At 33.6% G+C, this 18,971-nt stretch overlaps 2 protein-coding genes and 1 long non-coding RNA gene across 3 annotated transcripts; 1 reads left to right on the forward strand and 2 right to left on the reverse strand.

Moving 5' to 3' along the window:
• LOC107616391 (putative BTB/POZ domain-containing protein At5g13600) lies at positions 849-3,869 on the reverse strand. Its single transcript, XM_016318352.2, has 4 exons — positions 3,733-3,869; positions 3,539-3,608; positions 1,935-3,122; positions 849-1,576 (listed from the first exon to the last, which is right to left on the reverse strand). Exons 1-4 carry the CDS (start codon positions 3,798-3,800, stop codon positions 1,025-1,027), a joined length of 1,878 nt encoding a protein of 625 aa, XP_016173838.2. The 5' UTR covers positions 3,801-3,869; the 3' UTR covers positions 849-1,024.
• LOC110267252 lies at positions 6,224-7,403 on the reverse strand. Its single transcript, XR_002354649.1, has 2 exons — positions 7,270-7,403; positions 6,224-6,430 (listed from the first exon to the last, which is right to left on the reverse strand). It is a non-coding gene; the product is annotated as an uncharacterized LOC110267252 (long non-coding RNA).
• On the forward strand, positions 11,720-16,006 carry LOC107618463 (dolichyl-diphosphooligosaccharide--protein glycosyltransferase subunit 1B). Its single transcript, XM_016320548.2, has 9 exons — positions 11,720-11,910; positions 12,551-12,595; positions 12,861-13,492; positions 13,895-14,042; positions 14,137-14,316; positions 14,452-14,520; positions 14,893-14,982; positions 15,376-15,523; positions 15,658-16,006. The coding sequence occupies exons 1-8, from the start codon at positions 11,785-11,787 to the stop codon at positions 15,496-15,498; spliced, it is 1,413 nt and encodes a 470-aa protein (XP_016176034.1). The 5' UTR covers positions 11,720-11,784; the 3' UTR covers positions 15,499-15,523; positions 15,658-16,006.

The raw sequence follows: 18,971 nt of genomic DNA on the forward strand, positions 1-18,971 counted from the left end.
GTATTAAGTATTAAGTATTATCAGAGACCTTCATTCAATCTCCTTAATTCATTCAATGGTTCAATACAAAAGTTATATTATTTATTTATTTATTTATTTATTTATTTTTAAGCATATCAAAAATATTATATATACACAAAAAATTAACACTAATTTAGTATTATCTATTTTTTTATACTAAAAATAGAGAGACTCGAACTCGCGACTTCTTAGATAAGTATAGAAAAATTATGTTATTTGAGTTATAACTCATTGTCAATTTAGCATTATCTATTTATCTATAGATATATGTGGTATTTAATTCATTTTCAATCTATATTTCATATTGCAATATATATTTTGTATAAATGATTAATTTTTTGTATATACCTAATATGGTTGTAAGTATATAAATGTCAAACCAGCAAATCTCATAAAAGTTACCATATTCAAAGTTTAAGTAAAAATCATATCAAAAATTTAGAAGGGAAAAAAAGTTCAATCAAACTAAGAAAATTCATATCCAAAATGAACAATTGCTATCCACTCTAGACTAGATTGTATTTGCACTTATTTTAATGTTTACCAAAAAATTTTGAAAATTCACTTAAATTTATAATTTGATAATGTCAAAAACATTTTCCTAATCAGAAGTGTATTCTCTTTATTATGATTTCCTCAACCTTATATCAATTAATTTTCATGTCAAGTTTTTCTAAAATTTAGTCCAAATATTGACATTCTATGTGACCCAAAACTTAAAACAACTTGACAAGTACAATAAAATGTCTAATTAAGCAACTAAACATAAAACTTTAGAGTAATTAATTGCAAACTTTAGATACCAAAAAAGCATGTCATATTTCCCAACTTTATAATGTCTAATTAAGTTGCAACATAAGAAAGTGATAATTATTTAGATACATTATTATCAGCATAAGATTAAGAGCAACAAGGGAAATCTCCATTAAAACCAAACTAAAACAACCAAAAGTGAAAGCAAAGTCGAGAATATTCTTTCAACTTCAAAATCTTTCAGTTGAGATCAATTCACTTCAGTCATGGCCTTTTGATCTTCCATGGTGGTGGTGGTGGTGGTGGTGATGGTGGTTGATGTTGGTGTTATCTTGGTTTTTCTACATGATTTTGTGACCTTGTTGTTATTAGGGGCCTTAGGTATTAACCTACACCCCAATTTCTTGAGGATCACGTTCCAACTAATCTTGGACTTAACCATCATCTTCTCAAGCTCTTTCTTCATGTGCAGGTACTCTTTCTCAAGCTCACTCACACGCTCCCTCACATTCTCAAAGGCCATGAAGGGGTTAGTTTGGTCATTTCCTATCAGTGCTAAGTTATGCTGTTGTTTCTCTGAATTCTCAAGGCTGCTGCTGTTGTTGTTGTTATCAGATGAAAAGAACCAACCAGCAACTGACGTTCTGAGTTTGAGCTGCTCAAAGAACAGGACTTGGACCACAACTCGGAGCGGAAGCCTCTCATTCTGCGCCGCGTGTGTGCTGGCTTCCAGGGACAGCTTCTGGCAGTTCATGAGCTTGCAAATTTGTTCCTTCTCTGAGTCTGTTAGCCATGGATGAGCCTGTCAAGTTCACAATGAATTTTTTAGTAAATTATTAATGTGAATGTGACATCAACTTCTAGATAGCAACTATAGGGGTGGAAACAGGCTAGGACACACTAGGCTTCGTCCTCGACAGTCCAGGCCTGTAAAATAGTTAATTGGCTTGAGCCTGATCTAAACTTGTTATTGAGTCTGGCTTCGCTGAAACTTGTTAAAATGTCTGGCAATGGTGGCTTATTTTAAGAGCATTTATAATGGTGCAATATTTGAGCTCTAAAGATGTTATTTTCACTATTAAAAATATCAGGACACAAGCTCATGTTAGCAAAATTTTAAGGATTCAAAGAAAGAAGAACTGTGATTTGATTGTTAGTACCTTGAGATATATATCAATGGCACGATATAAAGCATCATCAAGGGTCCTAGCATAATCAGGAATGACAGCAGCAAGTGCCTGAAACTTTTGAAGCTTCACATTGGAATCAGGTGCAACCTCAGCAAGATAACTATCAACAAGATTAGCCACTTTTATCATTGGAGTTTGATGAGAGCCTTCAACCAATCCCCTCTCTTTTTCTTCCTCTATGTCATTAGAAGATGTTGTTGAATCAATAACATCATGCTCCACAATCATGAAATGATCAAGCATCCTCTGAACACAATCAATATCATAAAGGGTTTCCATTGAGTATCCAATGTTTGGGATCAGAAGATCATCAAGATCAGCTTCATCTAACTGAGCACCAATCTTTTTCTCCAAACTTGCACAACAAGATGAGCTAGCATACAATGCCATTGCTGTTCTAAGAACCCTTAACAAGAACTTGGTTGGTGTGATACCCTTTACATTTGGAAGCATTTCCACAATCTCTTCTATCATGTTCCTTTGATCTGCTTCAGAAGGAGTACAACAAGAAATTGATGATGACTTGTTAGAATTGTTACCACTGAATTGGCTTCCCAATAAAGGAACATTCTTTTTAGCATAGTAAACAAGGGAACCAGAAATTTTCTCAGCTTTCATGTGCCTTCCACTAGCACCATGCATGAATCTTTTGTATAATGGCAAGCTAAGTGAAGAAACATCCTCATACCACCAATCTTCGCATGTTATCTTCGATACGAGCCCTCCTGTTCTGTTCTCTGGACTTTGAACAACACTTTGAGAAGTAACCAAGCTTGGATCTGCAGCTTTCAGCACCAAAGATTGTATGCACCTTGAAGTTATGTGAAGCTCTTCAGCAAAAGGCAAAACATCTTCTTCACATGTTCTTAGAGCTCTAAGAGTGTCTGTCCAATAAGTGAAGATGTGGTTTAGGAAATTCTCAGTCTGTATGATGAGATTTCCCTCTCCATAGTCCTCGGTCATTTGGAGGTACTCGGCCGCACACCGGAGACTAACCACATTTGATGGTGTTAGCTCCATTTTGACACCATAACAGAACTTTGCTATAAGTAGAAAGGCCTTGGCTCCTCCTGGTAGTTCATGAAGTTCAATCACTGATTTTTCATTGTCTTCTTTCATAATTGTTTCTAGCAATTCACTTCTTGATATAAGTGGAAACTGGTGTACACAAAAAAAAATGTTTTTTAAGAATCTAAATATGAAAAGTAACAAGAACAAGCTAAGAGATACTCTTACTGATTTATTTATTACAGACAAGAGAAACATTTATGTTCCAAGAAATTCTTAGGTAACTAAATGATCCTAATAACATTTATGTTCACATAATGTCATATAAATACAGATAACTATTTTACATTGTTTGTGTATAACAATTAAATTCAACTAATTATCAGCTAAATTTTGGAATTAGAACAAAATTAGTTAGTTGAATTAAAAATGGACACAACCTCCATTTGTTATATGCTTTTTTAATCAATTTCATATTCATCTTAAGAGACATTTCTGTAAATTAGTCATAATAATAAGTAAAATGATGAAAACAAAATCTTGGGGTGAGGATTGAAAACACAAACCTTGTGAAGATGAAAGGATGTTTCACCAATTTCAACAATGACATCACTTGGAAGCCCAGTTGAGCAAAGCCTAATCAAACACCATGAACAATTTTGTGATTCACATACCAATAATTTCAGATAGGGTGTTAGGAACACGTTTGAAAAAATAAATTGCAAGAAGTGAAAGAAGAACCAAACAAGTGTGTACTAACCAATTTTGCCGATCAAGATAAAACACATCGGATTTTGATCCAAGCTTCATGCATGCCATGTCTGTCATTCACTACTTCAACGTAAAAATGAAAAGAGTCTCTCTTACAAAGTGATAATAGAGAAATGAAAAGGTAATAGTGTTAGTGGTAGTATCATAAATAATTATATGCAGTGCAATAAAAAGCTTTTAAGTAATTAGATATTCCTTGTTTTCGTTTTTTATTTTGTTTTTTCTGTTTTGAGTCTCAAGATTTTTCAGTTGTGTATGTGAATCTAGAAAGAGTACACACGTCAGTGTGAGTTATTTGATTATACCGAGTCTAAAGGAGGGAATTAAATCTAGGAAGAAGAATAGGCAGCAACCGTTAAGTGTGTCAATAAGTGCTTTGTTTTGGAGTGATTATCTGTTGAATTTGTTACAATATTATCTCATTTCTTCTGGAATGCTTCCCAACCTATGTAACATAATTTTATACCTCTTATTTATCTGTTGATTGTTGAAAATTGTAGTCTTCCTGACATAATTGTTAAAAATTATTAATAATACATAATTGAATATACTTATAAAATTTTTTATATTTATCAAAATTAAATTTATCATATTATTACCAAAAGATTTTGAAAATAACAATATTTTGATAATAAATTTTAAAAAGAATAAGATATTGTAAAAGAATCTATAACATGTATACATGACATTATTCTAATTTAGGTAATATATTCTAGGTACTGCTAAACTCTTATCTCTATTCACATATTTATTTATTTGTTTATTTATTTTGGACTTGCTATTTATTTATTTATGGCCAGATAATATACTTTACTCAATGAACTAAGGATTTAAGAAAAAAAATTCAAAGAATCAATAAAATTTATTATTTTTTACCAATATTTTGAGTCATTAGTCTAATTGTTTTAGTCTAAAAATCTAACAAATATATTTTTAGCTTATATTTTTAAATATTATTAGCAAACTAATGGCCAAAAATAATAAATTCTATTGATTCTTTAGTATTTTTTAGAACTTAATATATCGATAGATAAAATACTGAAATTTTAAAGACGGAGACTGAAATTTAAGTATCAGTCTCTATCTCAACAAACATAATACTGAATCTCTGTCTTCTAGTCTCAGTTCCAGTCTCTGCAAACAAACGCTACCAATTGATTTGATAATTAACTTAACTTGATTGAGTGGTCAACTTATTTATTTGTTTAAATAAATATTGAAGGTTTAAATTCTATTTTAGTATATACTATATAGGCCATGGATTTCTTACTCCTATTTTTATACAGGTGTATGATTCACCACTATTAAAATATTTACAAAATAAACCCCATGTTTTTATTTTTGAAAGAATTGATAATTAAACATTTGTCCTCTGCTTTTTTTGTTTTACACATTCCTCCTGTTTCTTTTAATCTGAGTTTCAAAGAGGAGAGTCCAAAGCTCTATTAGGGCTTTTGCCCCTCTGCTTTCCATCAACGTCGCTCGTTCTTTGGTCCTCCCCCTCCATGGTAGCTCGCTCTCTGATCCTCTCCCTGCGTCGTGGTCATTCTCTAATCCTTTCCATTCGCGGGATTGCTCATTCTCCCTTGTATTGTGCTTGTTCTCTGATCGTCGACGCCGCAACACGCTGTCGCCGCCGCTGCTATACTCGGGTCCACCACTTCATTGTTTTCTGTCACCTCTCTGTTCCTCTTCTTCACCAGCGACACTGATCTCTATCCTTCTCCCTCCACCTTTGCCTCTGCCACCTACTCCTTTAAGGTTCCATTTTGTTTTTATTTTATTGTACTTTATTTTCTTTTCTATAAAAATTTTATGTGAATTTGAATGTTCTTCGTTTGCCAGAGTATTGAATGTTATTTTGATTTCAAAAGAATTTGATAATAAACCAATAAAAAGTTTCAAAATGGATTAGGAGTCCTTGATTATGCTTGAATGATTAAATTTGATTGTTGTGATTTGGTTGGTAGTAACTCTTTTGATTTCTAATTGAATAAGGCTCCTACTTTTTTGTGGAAGTAGGCAATGATTGTGAAGAACTAAAATATAATACATGGTGTCTTGTATGATGGGGACATTTTGGTTAGTATGAGTTAACCAACCATTTTCCCTTATCAGTTAGTTTCACTTTCTATATTCAAATATTTAAGGCTTTAAAGTTCATGTTCTCTCTTTTCTTGTTCTGTAGTTATGTTGCACCGGAGTATGCATGCACTGGAATGCTGACTGAGAAGAGTGATGTTTATAGCTTTGGGATACTTATTATGGAAATAATTACCGTAAGAAGTCCCGTTGATTATATTAAACCCCAAGGAGAAGTTAGAGGCTATAACCAATAATAGTATACAGTTTTGGTTTTAATCTTCTTACATTGTTCTATGCTGATTATTTTCTCTCTTTTTCTGTTTTTCTAACTAGAATTTGGTATATTTGCAGATTAATTTAATTGAGTGGTTGAAAGCTATGGTTGGCAAGAGAAAATTAGAGGAACTCATTGATCCGAACCTTCCTGAAAAGCCGTCTTCAAAGGCTCTTAAGCTTTGCTCTGTTGGTTGCTCTTAAATGTGTTGATCCAGATGCCATAAAGAGACCTAAAATCGGACACATAATCCACATGCTTGAGGCCGACGAGATCCTATTCGGTGATGTATGTTCTTTCCCTTTCTTGAACTCTGTATTATACATAACTGGAGAGCAAAAGTAAGATGATTCAGCATTGCTATAATTTGATTCTCATTTATCACTATTTTATCATTCTTTCTTGGAGGAATGGAGGACTAGAGGGGAATCGTTGTGATCCCATGGCAATTATCATCATGAGCAAAAGGACTCTAGCAGAGATAGAAAGCTAGCAGAGAGAGAAAGCGAATAGGTGGAGAGATCATTGATCGAAGTGAAGATGATAATAGCAGTAAAAATCTTGTCCATCCCACAAGGTTGAGATGATAGTTGTTAAATGGTAAATGTAGCTATGTATTTATTATTTTTGGTTTTAGTAGTTTGCCTATATTAATTTCTATCTCAATCTGGACAACATGCAATGAGTGTATTCTTGCTGCATAATTTTCTCTCCCACCACAATTTGGGATTCATTGTATACTCGTTCATTATTACTAAAAAACAAAATTTTGATGTCGTCCTTCTGATTTATAAGACAAAAGTAGCTCAAGTGTTTTATAAAAAGTAATAATATTTTCAAGTTGTTCAAACTGTAGTATCAAACTACTGTTGTCTCATTCTGGTCCCATCATAACTTATGGCCCCATCATAAATTAAGTGCTTGTCATTTTGTGAGTGTAGTTGTTATGAGCACTAAACCTCCCAATGTGAGAGATAAAAAAACCTAGACAATGTAAAAATTTTCACTATTTTCCAAATCAAAGCTACAAACAAGTCTCAAAAGTCAAAACTTACAAGCACTACTAAGCATACATGCAGAATTCTTGTACAAGAACATAAACAAATAAACTAAATGGTGAAATCAATGATACAATAGACGACCGTTACTTACGAACTTTTTGGCAACTTTTTGGCTAGAGAGCTCGGATTGCAATCACACCTCAAAGTTGAAGGACTATGAGTGAAGAACTCCAGGTAAACCAGAAAAGAATTTAACCATCCGATCATTCATTCATTCAAGTTAATACACTAATTGTGATGTAGAGGAATTTTTTAAAAAGTGTTTGTTTGGGCCTCACACAAAGGAAAATGATCATAACCTGCTTGATAAATACACAATGATGTATTATTTCTTTATAGCTTCAAAAGCATAACCGAAAGGGACAAATTTAGCTTGAGAAAATATTGACACAATAATAATACCACAATGCAATATTTTACAAAAGTACTTATATCCTCACCAAGTTGCAACTGCTGCAGAAGCTGCCTAATGCACATTTTAATGGTTGAATCCAAAAAGAAAGTAGATCCTCAACTATAGCAATTATCTATTTTTTGATGTCCTTGGAAAATCTATTTGAGTTGGTATTCATATGAAATGATATGAGATAGAGCAGATTCAAAGGAGAAAAAACTAAAAATCTATTTATAAGTGATTTACAAGTTTTGAAAAGGATAATAACTTTCTAAGGGGGAAAAACTAAAAATGTAACTAAACTTATACATCCTCAATCAGAGGCTTCAAAACTCAAAAAAGGGAGAAAATTGAGTTTATAGAACTTCTAAGATCATTCCTACTACTGAGTACCAATGCTATATCCTATGGTGCATGGAATATAAGTGATAGTTCGAAGAGTTACTTATAGAATGTTGAATATAGATAATCATGATATAGTAAGTACACTTTCTTCCTTCATCTTCTCTATAAAGAGGTGAAAGAATGTCTAGCACAACACAAGGTGTTATTGCTGTGAAACAGTGCACATTTCCACCATGCTTTGGATATAAAATTGATGTCTCGCATGGTGCAGTCATGACTTTATCAACAGCTAGCTTAGCCAGTCTAACGACAACAAAAATAAATTACAACAAAATTATTTTAAAACATGGATGCAGAATAGCAAGTTTTATAAGCCACTAAATATGATATCATATTATTTAATAATGCTGATAAAAAGATCTCCTGAATGAGATATACAATTATGCAATTTTATGTCCTCAACAATAGTAGCAATTAGCCATAGAAAATTCTATAGAAAAATGATTAATCTCCCTAATACTCTTACTAATAATTCTTCCTAACTAATAGATTTAGAAAATCTTGAATGCTTTTTATATATATATATATATTTACAAGGCATTGAATATCTTTACTTTTTCACTTAATACTTTTTTTTAATTTAATATTAGAAGGACTATTAGGAGTATATGTTAGGAAGATGTATCATTACTCAGTGCTTTTTATATTTACATGCTCTCATACAAAAGTGTAGGACAAGACAAAAATGTGTTACAGCGACAAATCAACAAAAAAAAATCTATTATTCATAACATTGAGAGTGTAATTCAACTGACCTATTGATTTTATGTTTATTGTATTTTTGCTTTTATGGAAGAATTGTTAGTATGAAAAAGAGACAGTTGGACCTGATAAAAGTAATAGAGGGCTCCATCAATTTAGTATGAAAGGTTTTTTATCTATCCTCTTTGATTGATTTGTTCTTCAACAAATTGATTCCAATTAACAATAACCTAGCAATTAAATCAAAATATTTCTAAAGTTTAAACAAACAAGTTTTACAAAATACATCATGAGGTAAAATCAATCAAATCTCTTTCTTTAGTCATCCTTATTTTATTTTATTTTACCGGGTAAATCAGCATAATTGGAAATATTATTGACTTCCTAATGATACAATCTCTGAAATTTACTCCTAATCCAATGAGTTCCCTCATGCAAGACACCATGTATTGTATTTTAGTTTTTTACAATCATTGCCCTACTTCCACAATAGAGGTTAAACTTCAAACAAGAAAAAGTAGGAACCTTATTCAATTAGAAATTAAAAGAGTTACTACCAACCAAATCACAACAATCAAATTCAATCATTCAAGCATAACCAAGGACTCCTAATCCATTTTAAAACTTTTCACTGGTTTATTATCAAATTCTTTTGAAATCAAAACAACATTCAATACTCTGACAAATGAAGAACATTCAAATTCATATAAATTTTTCATAGAAAAAAAAGTACAATAAAAATAAAAACAAAATGGAACCTTAAAGGGGTAGGTCACAGAGGCAGAGGCATAGTTGGAGGGAGAAGGACAGAAATCAAAGTTGCTGGTAAAGAAGAGGAACAGAGAGGCGACAGAAAATAATGAAGTGGTGGACCCGAGTGTAGCAGCGGCGGTGACAGCGTATTGCGGCGTCTACGATTAGAGAACAAGCACCATATAGGGGAGAACGAGCAATCCCGCAGATGGAGAGGATCAGAGAACGACCACGACGCAGGGAGAGGATCAGAGAGCGAGCTACTGTGGAGGGGGAGGAATAAAGAACGAGGACTAAAACCCTAAAGTGGTCCCTGAGATTGGGCGAGTTACCTATAATTGTCCTTGACTTTCAAAATTTCCTAACAGTATCCCTCACATTCAGCTCTGGGACCCATAGTTGTCCTGCGACCCTTTCTGGCGCACAGTCAGCAAACAGAGTAATGATATGGCACCTCCCATGGCATGCTGGAGCCAGCAACGGCTAGCTGACGTGGCAAATCTTAATTTTCTACCCAATGTGGTCCTGGTCCCATTAAAACCCTAAAAACTAAGAATGATTATTATATGTCGTATCTCTTCTTCCCTTCTCCTTCGTCCCATAATTGTGGTTCACCATTGTGATTTAACGGAAATTCCATTGATACTCTGAAGCAATGTTTGGAGGTGAAGGACAAGCCAGTGATTATTCAGCTAAACATAAATGCCTTTTATCTCAATCTACTCATTCCATTAATATAATATAATGCTAAAATACAAGAAAAAAATCTTGGACAAATGATAAATATTCATAAGTGAATTTCAACCCTAATTTTTAAACATGCAATCCAGACCACTGTGCTAGATTGATAATAGGAACAGAAGAATAATTAATACCTGGTTCTTCCTCCTACCAAGTGGGTGATTAAACTTGCAATTGAATCCAAATTTGCAAGTTCCATTTTTAAGATAGAAAGCACAATCTTCAGCATCAGGCCTCAGTGAATATTGCTGCTGAACTCTACCACTACTTCTATCTTTCTTCTTCTCCACTTCTTCATCACCTTCAACTTCAACTTCATCATCACCATTACCATCACCATCAACATCAAAATCTCCACTTACCTTATCAACCTCACTCTCTTTCACATTCTCATTCCAGCCATAACCCTCATCATCATCCCAACCATCATTATCATCACTCCCTTGTGCTTCACCTGTTTTCGGGGCACAACCACCTTCACCACTCAATTTCTCACCACCATATTCTCCACTACCAGCTACAAAGTCCGAATCTTTCTTCTCATTTTCAGCTACCCTTTCATCCTCATCCTTCAAATCCAACTTCTTGTGAAATTCTGCACCAAGTTCATCACGAGTTTCATCCTGCAACCCCAAATTTTCACTGAGATCTGGCTCTGACAGGTTGATTTTATTATGTGGAAAGCACCTTTGCACATGTCAATAGAATCTCCGTTAAATATTAATGGTGAACCACAATTATGGGACGAAGGAGAAGGGAAGAAGAGATACTACATATAATAATAATTCTTAGTTTTTAGGGTTTTAATAGGACCAGGACCACATTGGGTAGAAAATTAAGATTTGCCACGTCAGCTAGCCGTTGCTGGCTCCAGCATGGCATGGGAGGTGCCATATCATTACTCCGTTTGCTGACTGGGCTCCGGAAAGGGTCGCAGGACAACTATGGGTCCTGGAGCTGAATGTGAGGGATACTGTTAGGGAATTTTGAAAGTCAAGGACAATTATGGGTAACTCGCCCAATCTCAGGGACCACTTTGGGGTTTTAGTCAAGGAACGAGCGATGTTGATGGGAAGTAGAGTGAGGGGCAAAAGCCCTAGCAGAGCTCTGGACTCCTCTTTAAAACTCAGATTAAAAGAAACAGGAGGAATGTGTAAAACAAAAAAAATAAGAGCAAATGTTTAATTATTAATTCTTTCAAAAATAAAAAATGGGGTTTATTTTGTAAATATTTTAGTGGTGGTGAATCATACTCCTATATAAAATTAGGAGTAAGAAATCCGTGGCCTAGTATATATNTTTTGTCAGAAGACATTGATAGTTTTTGTTTTTGGTATTACATTGGTGTTTTCTGTTAAAAGAAGAGATGACTACTTTTGTCTTAGGCCAAATTCAATAAAATTTTGCGGAAAAAAATTGAACTGATTTTGGGCTTCAGTTTAATTCTCTGTACTCAAAATCTTAAATGATTCCCAAAACAATGACCAGAAAAAAAAGCTCCCCGAAACAATGACCAAAACCGAATGAGACCAAAAAAGCACAGAAAAAAAAACAATAGAAAAACAGCGTACTCCAATCTCTCTTGGAGTCTCGTTCCCTCAGCTTCGTCAACTGCAACTGCTCTCAATGCCAATGGAAGAACAACCTCACTTCAGAGTTCCACTCTCTCTTCCTCTCATCCTCTCTCTCTTCCTTCTTCCAACTTCCTTCTCTTCTACGCACGACCTTCAGATCCTCAATGCCGAACGCAGAGTATGCTCTCCTTCATTCATCTCTCTCTTATTTCGTCAAATGAAAATTCATCGATCTCTTTTTACCCCAATTCTTAATTCTCATTCCAAATTCTCTATTTTTTTATTCTTCTCCTTAAGTAGTTCTTCGTTCCTCCGGTTTCAGCTGAAGATCTGTTGGTGGAACTGAGATGAATTGGTTTGGGGGTTCAAGGGACTGTGTGAAAAATCTGAACTTGCGAGATGGCTATCATAATATATGATAAATTCGTTGCATAGATATTATATATGTATACCTTGTTTTGTGGAAACGTTTCATTTGTCTCTTTTGATGCCACTTTAGTTCGTTAGAGGGCCAATTATAGTTTGGAGGTTCGATTTGGATTTGTTTGTTATCTAAGTTTGGCTATTAACATGTGCTCTCTCTGTGAGTGTGATATTGAGGAATATGATTGTCTGTGAAGTAAGTTTGGAAGATTAGTGTTATTATAGTACTTTGATTATTTCCATATCATTTGTTGAAGCTGATATTTGAGCCTGATGTTAACTTATTTTAGAAAATGCTGTATGTCTTCGACACTTCGATCATGTTTTGTCCGGCGACGTTCACATAGTCTGTTTTAGACATTCTTTGACTGACAGTATTCCCATGATCCTTGCAGATTGATTTGACTTCTCACATCATTAAGGTGTACTTGACATTGAAGGTAACTCCTCTATCCTGTTTCTTGTATAAATTGGGTTCCATATTCTGCTTTGACTGAGTATTCTTTTACGTCGAGTTATGGACTATAGTCGCTGGATCATTTTATTATGTCTAGATGTAATGTGTGACTATGTATGCTGACTTACATTTGATAACAGTTATCAAATCGTGAATTGTATTCTGTTCTAGACTAGAATTTATTCGTGTAATTTTTGAACCTTGAAGGGATTGGCAGATCATTTATTTTCGCACATTTTCTCTTTCAGGTTGAAAATTTGGGAACATCCCCTGCTTCAGAAGTACATCTTGCTTTTTCACCTGCTGAAGCCGAACATCTTGCAATAGTCAAAGCTGCAGCAACTTCTGGGAAACGGAAGAAGAAGACTTACATCCCCCTTGATGTTAAATCTGCAGAGCTACCAGATGGACCTAATGGAACTAAATTCTTCACCGTAACTTTGTTAACTCCACTAAATAAAGGTGAAACTGCAACACTAGAGGTGCTTTACATATTGACACATTCTCTGGAACCTTTCCCTGTAGAAATAACTCAATCAGAGTCACAGCTGGTCTATTTCCGTGATAGTGCTATATTGTTGTCTCCCTATCATGTCAAGGAACAGACAACTTTCATTAAGACACCAAGCACTCGGGTAGAATCATTCACTGTGGTCGATCCCGCTAAACGTGCTGGTACAGAGCTGAAATATGGACCTTATGAAGATCAACCCCCATATTCATATTCTCCTGTTCTGGTCCATTTTGAAAATAACAATCCATTCGCGGTAGTTGAGGAGCTAGAACGTGAAATTGAAATTTCTCACTGGGGAAATGTACAGGTCACAGAGCGATATAGGCTGGTCCATGCAGGTGCTCGACATAAAGGAGCTTTTTCGAGGTATGTTTTCCATCACTTTAGTTCTTTGTAAAGCGCAAGATCTTGTCTTTGTTCTTTGAAGAACAACATAAGTAGTCATGTATCTCAGAATGCTCTCTTCAAAATCTTGGATTAGATGTCATTTTATGTTGAACTTCGATACAAGGAATGCAATTTTTAACCACTTTGAACCCCCCGGCGTGGCGGGGGTTATTAAATAATGGTAGTTATTGCATTAGTAAGGGGTGATATTCAAATGAGTGAATAAAAAGGTATTTTAGTCATTTAAAAATATTAATAATTTCCATGCATTGCCTTGAAAGACTATCATTTAGGAAGGGTGGGAGTAATAATTTTGTTTGCATGCAATCTTTAAGTTTCTTTTATTATGCATGAACTTAAAAAGTGGTTTTCTGTGGATAGGGTTGAATATCAAACTAGACCAGATGCTACTGGTGTATCTTCATTTAAACATCTTCTCGCAAAACTGCCCCCCAGGGTTCACTCTGTGTACTACAGAGATGAAATAGGAAATGTTTCCACTTCAAACTTACGTACAGATTATCGGAAGGTATGGCATATGATTGAGTTTTAAATGAAGCATACCATTTCACTGATGTCATGATTTCCGATCTTATACTTATTTACATGCTTATCATTTGCAGTCAGAACTTGAATTTCAACCTCGGTATCCCCTGTTTGGAGGCTGGAAATCAACCTTTGTCATCGGTTATGGGCTACCATTGCAAGACTTCCTTTTTGAGTCACCAGATGGTAGAAGATACCTCAACTTTACTTTTGGATGTCCACTTACTCAGACAGTGGTTGACAAGTTGATTTTAAAAGTGGGTTTGAGCTTGTTCTTTTGCTTTGCGACTTGTGATTGATATTTTTTACTGAAATCTGTGACCTTTGCTTTGACGGCTTGTGTACACAATAATGGAGGTTTAAATTACCCTTCTTAAACGATTAAATTTCAGGTTGTACTGCCAGAGGGATCCAAAGATCCCACGGCCGTGATTCCTTTCCAAGTGGACCAACATCTAGAGGTAATATTCTCTTTGGATAATCTGCATACGCTGTTACGCTGCATTGCGTTGTTTACAATTACACAGCTGTAGTGACAGCTTCATCCGAGTTTAACTGCCAAAGATAAACTAAAATAAAAAAAATTAAGTGTTTTCAGAGAGATTGCTTAAAACATAGATGGAGCAATGTGTACTGTTATGACAGAATAATTGTGTCAATGGAATTTCTGCATTATCTAAGAAACAATTTACGAAGTTGTCTAATTAATATATTGCTTTTCTTCTTGTTTTAGTTGTGGTGGTTATGAATTTCTGTTTTCACTTGTATTACTATAGCTTAATGAAGCATTTGTTTTCCTGCAGCTGAAACAGTTTTGCTTTTGAATTTTGCAGATCAAATATTCATATCTTGATGTGATCGGAAGGACTGTTGTTGTTCTAGAAAAGAGTAATGTAGTTCCTGAGCATAACGTTCCTTTCCAGGTATTACAGGCGATAAACCTGTCCACGGCAACCACAATCATGATTAAGATTCAAAGATTACATTTGTAGTTCTTTCCCGGGAACAAGCTTGGGACAGAGATTACTTAGGACTTGCTTTTTTCTAACCTTCATAGACTTTGAAAATGAAAACCATGACACTTTCAAAACTTGGCTGTTCGCAGCATAAAGACCAAAGTATAAAATATTTCATTTTATCTTTGGGCTACTGCGTTGAGTCTTAACACATAGTACAACATGCTAGTTGTGTCCTTGCCTACTCTAGTATGCTAGTTGTGTCCTTGCCTACTCTAGTATGCTGTTGGTTTCGTTCTACTTAAATAACGTTGTGCTTTATTCTTTGTCTAACCTTGTCTTCTGTTATTCTTTTCGCAGGTATACTACACTTTCAACCCTATATTCATGCTTGCCGAGCCATTGATGCTGTCGATTGCAATTTTCTTGTTTTTCGTGGCCTCAGTGTCATACCTACACGCCGATCTTTCCATACGAAAATGATGAACATCTCGCTAATTTCAGAAAGGCATGTGTTAAATCTCGCTTCAACAACTTTCTTTCGTTGTCTTCTTTGTAAAAGAAAAGAAAAATCGTATTCAAAACATTTTCTCTTGGCTGAGCTCTCACTTACCAACCATTATTATGTCTTTCTTATTGCAGTGACTGAGGAGATCCAAATTTTTTGGGGAGTATGAGAAGGTCATATACCATTATTGTATGCATTAAGAGAACTAATTGCAACTATAGATTTACTTGTTTGTACGATCTTCCCCTGAAAATTTGATCACATGCCATTCATCCAAAACTAGCATTCAACCTCCCTTTGAGAAAATTATAGGGTATGTTAGTTAGATCTTAAAGGCACTACATAATGGTTAACAAACTTAAAGGATCTTTCTTCTTATGTATTGAGAAACATTTCAAGTTTGAAAATGTGGTTTTGAATGTCTCATATTACATAGATTAAACAAGTTAGTTCTCGCTTACAACAAGGATTTTGATTTATTTATTTATTTTTCTTTACTAATCATTGTTGAGTTGAGATAGAAAACATGTGGTCTTGGTTGGCTAAAATGAACATTTCAAGGCAATTTGTTTAGAATTCTTGCCATGATTTGAAGAAAAATGTATCTTCCCGTAGTTGACATTGAATTATCTTGAAGCTAAAGAAGTTGGTGGATACTTTTTTCATTTTCTATATTATTAGCCTGTGAATTCTAATCTGTATTATAGTTTCCATCAACCTAAGCCTTGTGATTAATTATGAAAATGAAACGTAAAAAGGAAAAAAAAAAAAAATCTATTCAAACCATAAAAATAAAGAAAACTATTAATACTTAATAGTGTTAGAATTTAAGTACTCAGTCTATTCTCTGTAGAAAACATTGATTGGTTAATAACTGATTAAAGAAAGAAGGTAAGAAACAAAAGAAAATAACTTCATTCATAATATGGTCATTGTTTCTTTTCTGCAAATCAAGGGAAACTAATAAAAGAAAAGTACCCTCATTCCTTAATACTTGGCCCCATCTTCACGGCAATTACAATGTAATAGCTTTATTAATGAGGTTGAATTAATTTTAGTAGATAATTAGGTAGTATTTTAGAAATATAAGATAGGGTAGAGTTTATATTCTATTCTAAATAAGTGTAACCATAGAAGTTTAGAATCTTTTCATTCGATCCAACTAATAGAAATTTTTTTTCACCCAATTAAATCTGTTCAATCCATAAAAAAAATTAATAAATTATTTTAAAACAAATGTAGCGTACATGTCTAAACTACTAATTCGGTACTTAGAAGATTCAATTTCTAACAAAAATATCTCTAAAAAATATTATAGACAAAACCACCTCTGAATGATTTAAAAATACGACAAAAAGAATTAATAATTATTATAATTTTTGTAAGTAACAAAATAATTTTTATATTTAGCAAACAATTTATCTATTAGATCTAAATTTTATGTTAATATTTAAATAAATATTTAAAAAGTGCACAAAAGAATTTGGAGTAAAATTTTATCTCAAAATTTTTCTTTTTATTTTTAAAAAAATGTGGTTATTCACAATAATTTTTTTTTTAAATTCACTTAAAAAAAATTACCAAATTTCAAAGATGAAAAGATCTTATTTTTCTAATAATGTTTGCAAAAAATTGCATCAAAATTTAATCTCTAAAATATTTTTAAAAAAATACATTTAATATTTAATTTTTTTTTATCGTATTTTTAAATTTTTCGAAAATTTATATATCATTAACGTCTTTTAAAATTTATTTTGTCAGTAATACAAACTTTTGAATACCATTTTAATAGTTTACTCGTATATTTAAAATCTATCTTACACAACTCCACATACTCTAAAACTCTAAGTAAATAGGATATAGACCATGTAATAATTTATTTATTTATTTATCTATACCTATATATCGTTAATATTTGGTCAAGATACATGATGATGAAAACAAAAGAACTATCAATTACTTCACCATTCACATGGAAAACTTTAAGCATTATTATCAAAGAGTAATTAGATAAACCTATATGAAAAATTAAATATACTACGTACTACTTTTCTAAAGAATCTATTATATTTGTTATCTATCTAATATATTATTAATTTTATAATTAAAATATATCATATGCTTAAAGTATCTTATTTGAATTTTAAAAAGTTTCATTAGTTTTAATGTAATCCTGCCGTTAAGTCAATGTTAAATAATTAATGAAACTCGGTTTTCAGACATAGAAAACTTATATAACCAAACTCTTCGATTATCGAGGGAAGATCCCGCGGTAGAAGTGACAATGGCCTTGTCCTCGTCGCCACTGGTTAACTTCCCTGCGGAAAACGAGTTCTCGACGATATTTCCCATGTACTTGAACCAAGGCTAGTGGCTCGCGGTGATACACCCACTGCTGATTCTGTACCTCTCAAGTTTGTACCTTTTCTTCAGGAAATGATATTAAGGTTTGGTGGAACAGTAACGTTAATTATTTAAGAGTGAATACCCCACCCGACCCCTGACAATTACCTCGAAATGACAATACTCCTAAGAAAAAAAACACCCAATCCGACCCACTTTACTTTTATGGGATTGATTAGCCCATGTGCCAAAAAAAAAAAAAAAAAAAGACACAAGAGCTAATCAGTCCCATAAAAATAAAGCTTAGAGATCGGGTTGGCTATTGCTTTTTGTTAAGGGCCTCATAGTCCTTTTAAGGTAATTGTCAGGGTCGTTTAAGATTTTTCTCAAATTTGTTCTCCAAAATTAAATATTTCTCTCCTCTTTCTCTCTTCCTTTTTCTCTCTCTCTTATTTTTTTACCAATCATAAAGTTGGGTCAGGATATAAAATTGCTTATGGATTTTTTCATTCTCCTACTTCATTGAGGCCCCAAAACATAGAGTATGGAATAACATTTGGGAATTAAAATTACCTCCTAAAATTAAGATTTTTCTATGAAAAAGTCTTCATGAAAAGCTTCTGGTGTTGCAACAAGTTCACAGCCGGTTTGCGTCCACCCCTGCCACTTGTCCAAGATGTATGTTGAAGGATGAATCAATTTCTCATGCTTTGTTCCAATGCCCCTGTTTTCAACAATCTGGAGCCTAAGCTTAATAACTCATGACCTATGGATGAGAAAAGAAGAGACATTTTTTCAATTGGTGGCAACAAGCCTATCCTGAATAGCGGTTCAATTCGACGGTAGACAAAAGACCCTCTTCATAGCAGCGCTGTGTTGGAGCACTTGAAAAGCGAGGAATCGGTGTGTTTTTTAGAAGGTAATAAACACGGCACCTGAGATAGTGAAAGAAGCCAGGAGTTTACTCTTACTTTACTCTTTTTTAAGCTCTTAGTCTTTGGTGATAAATGAGAATACAAATTCTTTTGTACTTCCTTATAAGAACACCTTTATTTTATATTAATAAAATAATATTTATCTTTGAAAAAAAATAACTAAAATATAT

The sequence above is a fragment of the Arachis ipaensis genome, chromosome B09, assembly GCF_000816755.2.
Source record: "Arachis ipaensis cultivar K30076 chromosome B09, Araip1.1, whole genome shotgun sequence".
In the NCBI taxonomy this organism is placed as follows: domain Eukaryota; kingdom Viridiplantae; phylum Streptophyta; class Magnoliopsida; order Fabales; family Fabaceae; genus Arachis; species Arachis ipaensis.

Coding starts and splice junctions, on each gene's coding strand:
- LOC107616391 (XM_016318352.2), bottom strand. CDS start 3,800: ATGACAGACATGGCATGCATGAAGCTTGGATCAAAATCCGATGTGTTT. Junction 3,609..3,732: donor TATCTTGATCGGCAAAATTG/GTTAGTACACAC, acceptor GTGTTTGATTAG/GCTTTGCTCAACTGGGCTTC. Junction 1,577..1,934: donor CCATTGATATATATCTCAAG/GTACTAACAATC, acceptor TGAACTTGACAG/GCTCATCCATGGCTAACAGA.
- LOC107618463 (XM_016320548.2), top strand. CDS start 11,785: ATGCCAATGGAAGAACAACCTCACTTCAGAGTTCCACTCTCTCTTCCT. Junction 14,317..14,451: donor TTGACAAGTTGATTTTAAAA/GTGGGTTTGAGC, acceptor ATTAAATTTCAG/GTTGTACTGCCAGAGGGATC. Junction 14,983..15,375: donor AGCATAACGTTCCTTTCCAG/GTATTACAGGCG, acceptor TTCTTTTCGCAG/GTATACTACACTTTCAACCC.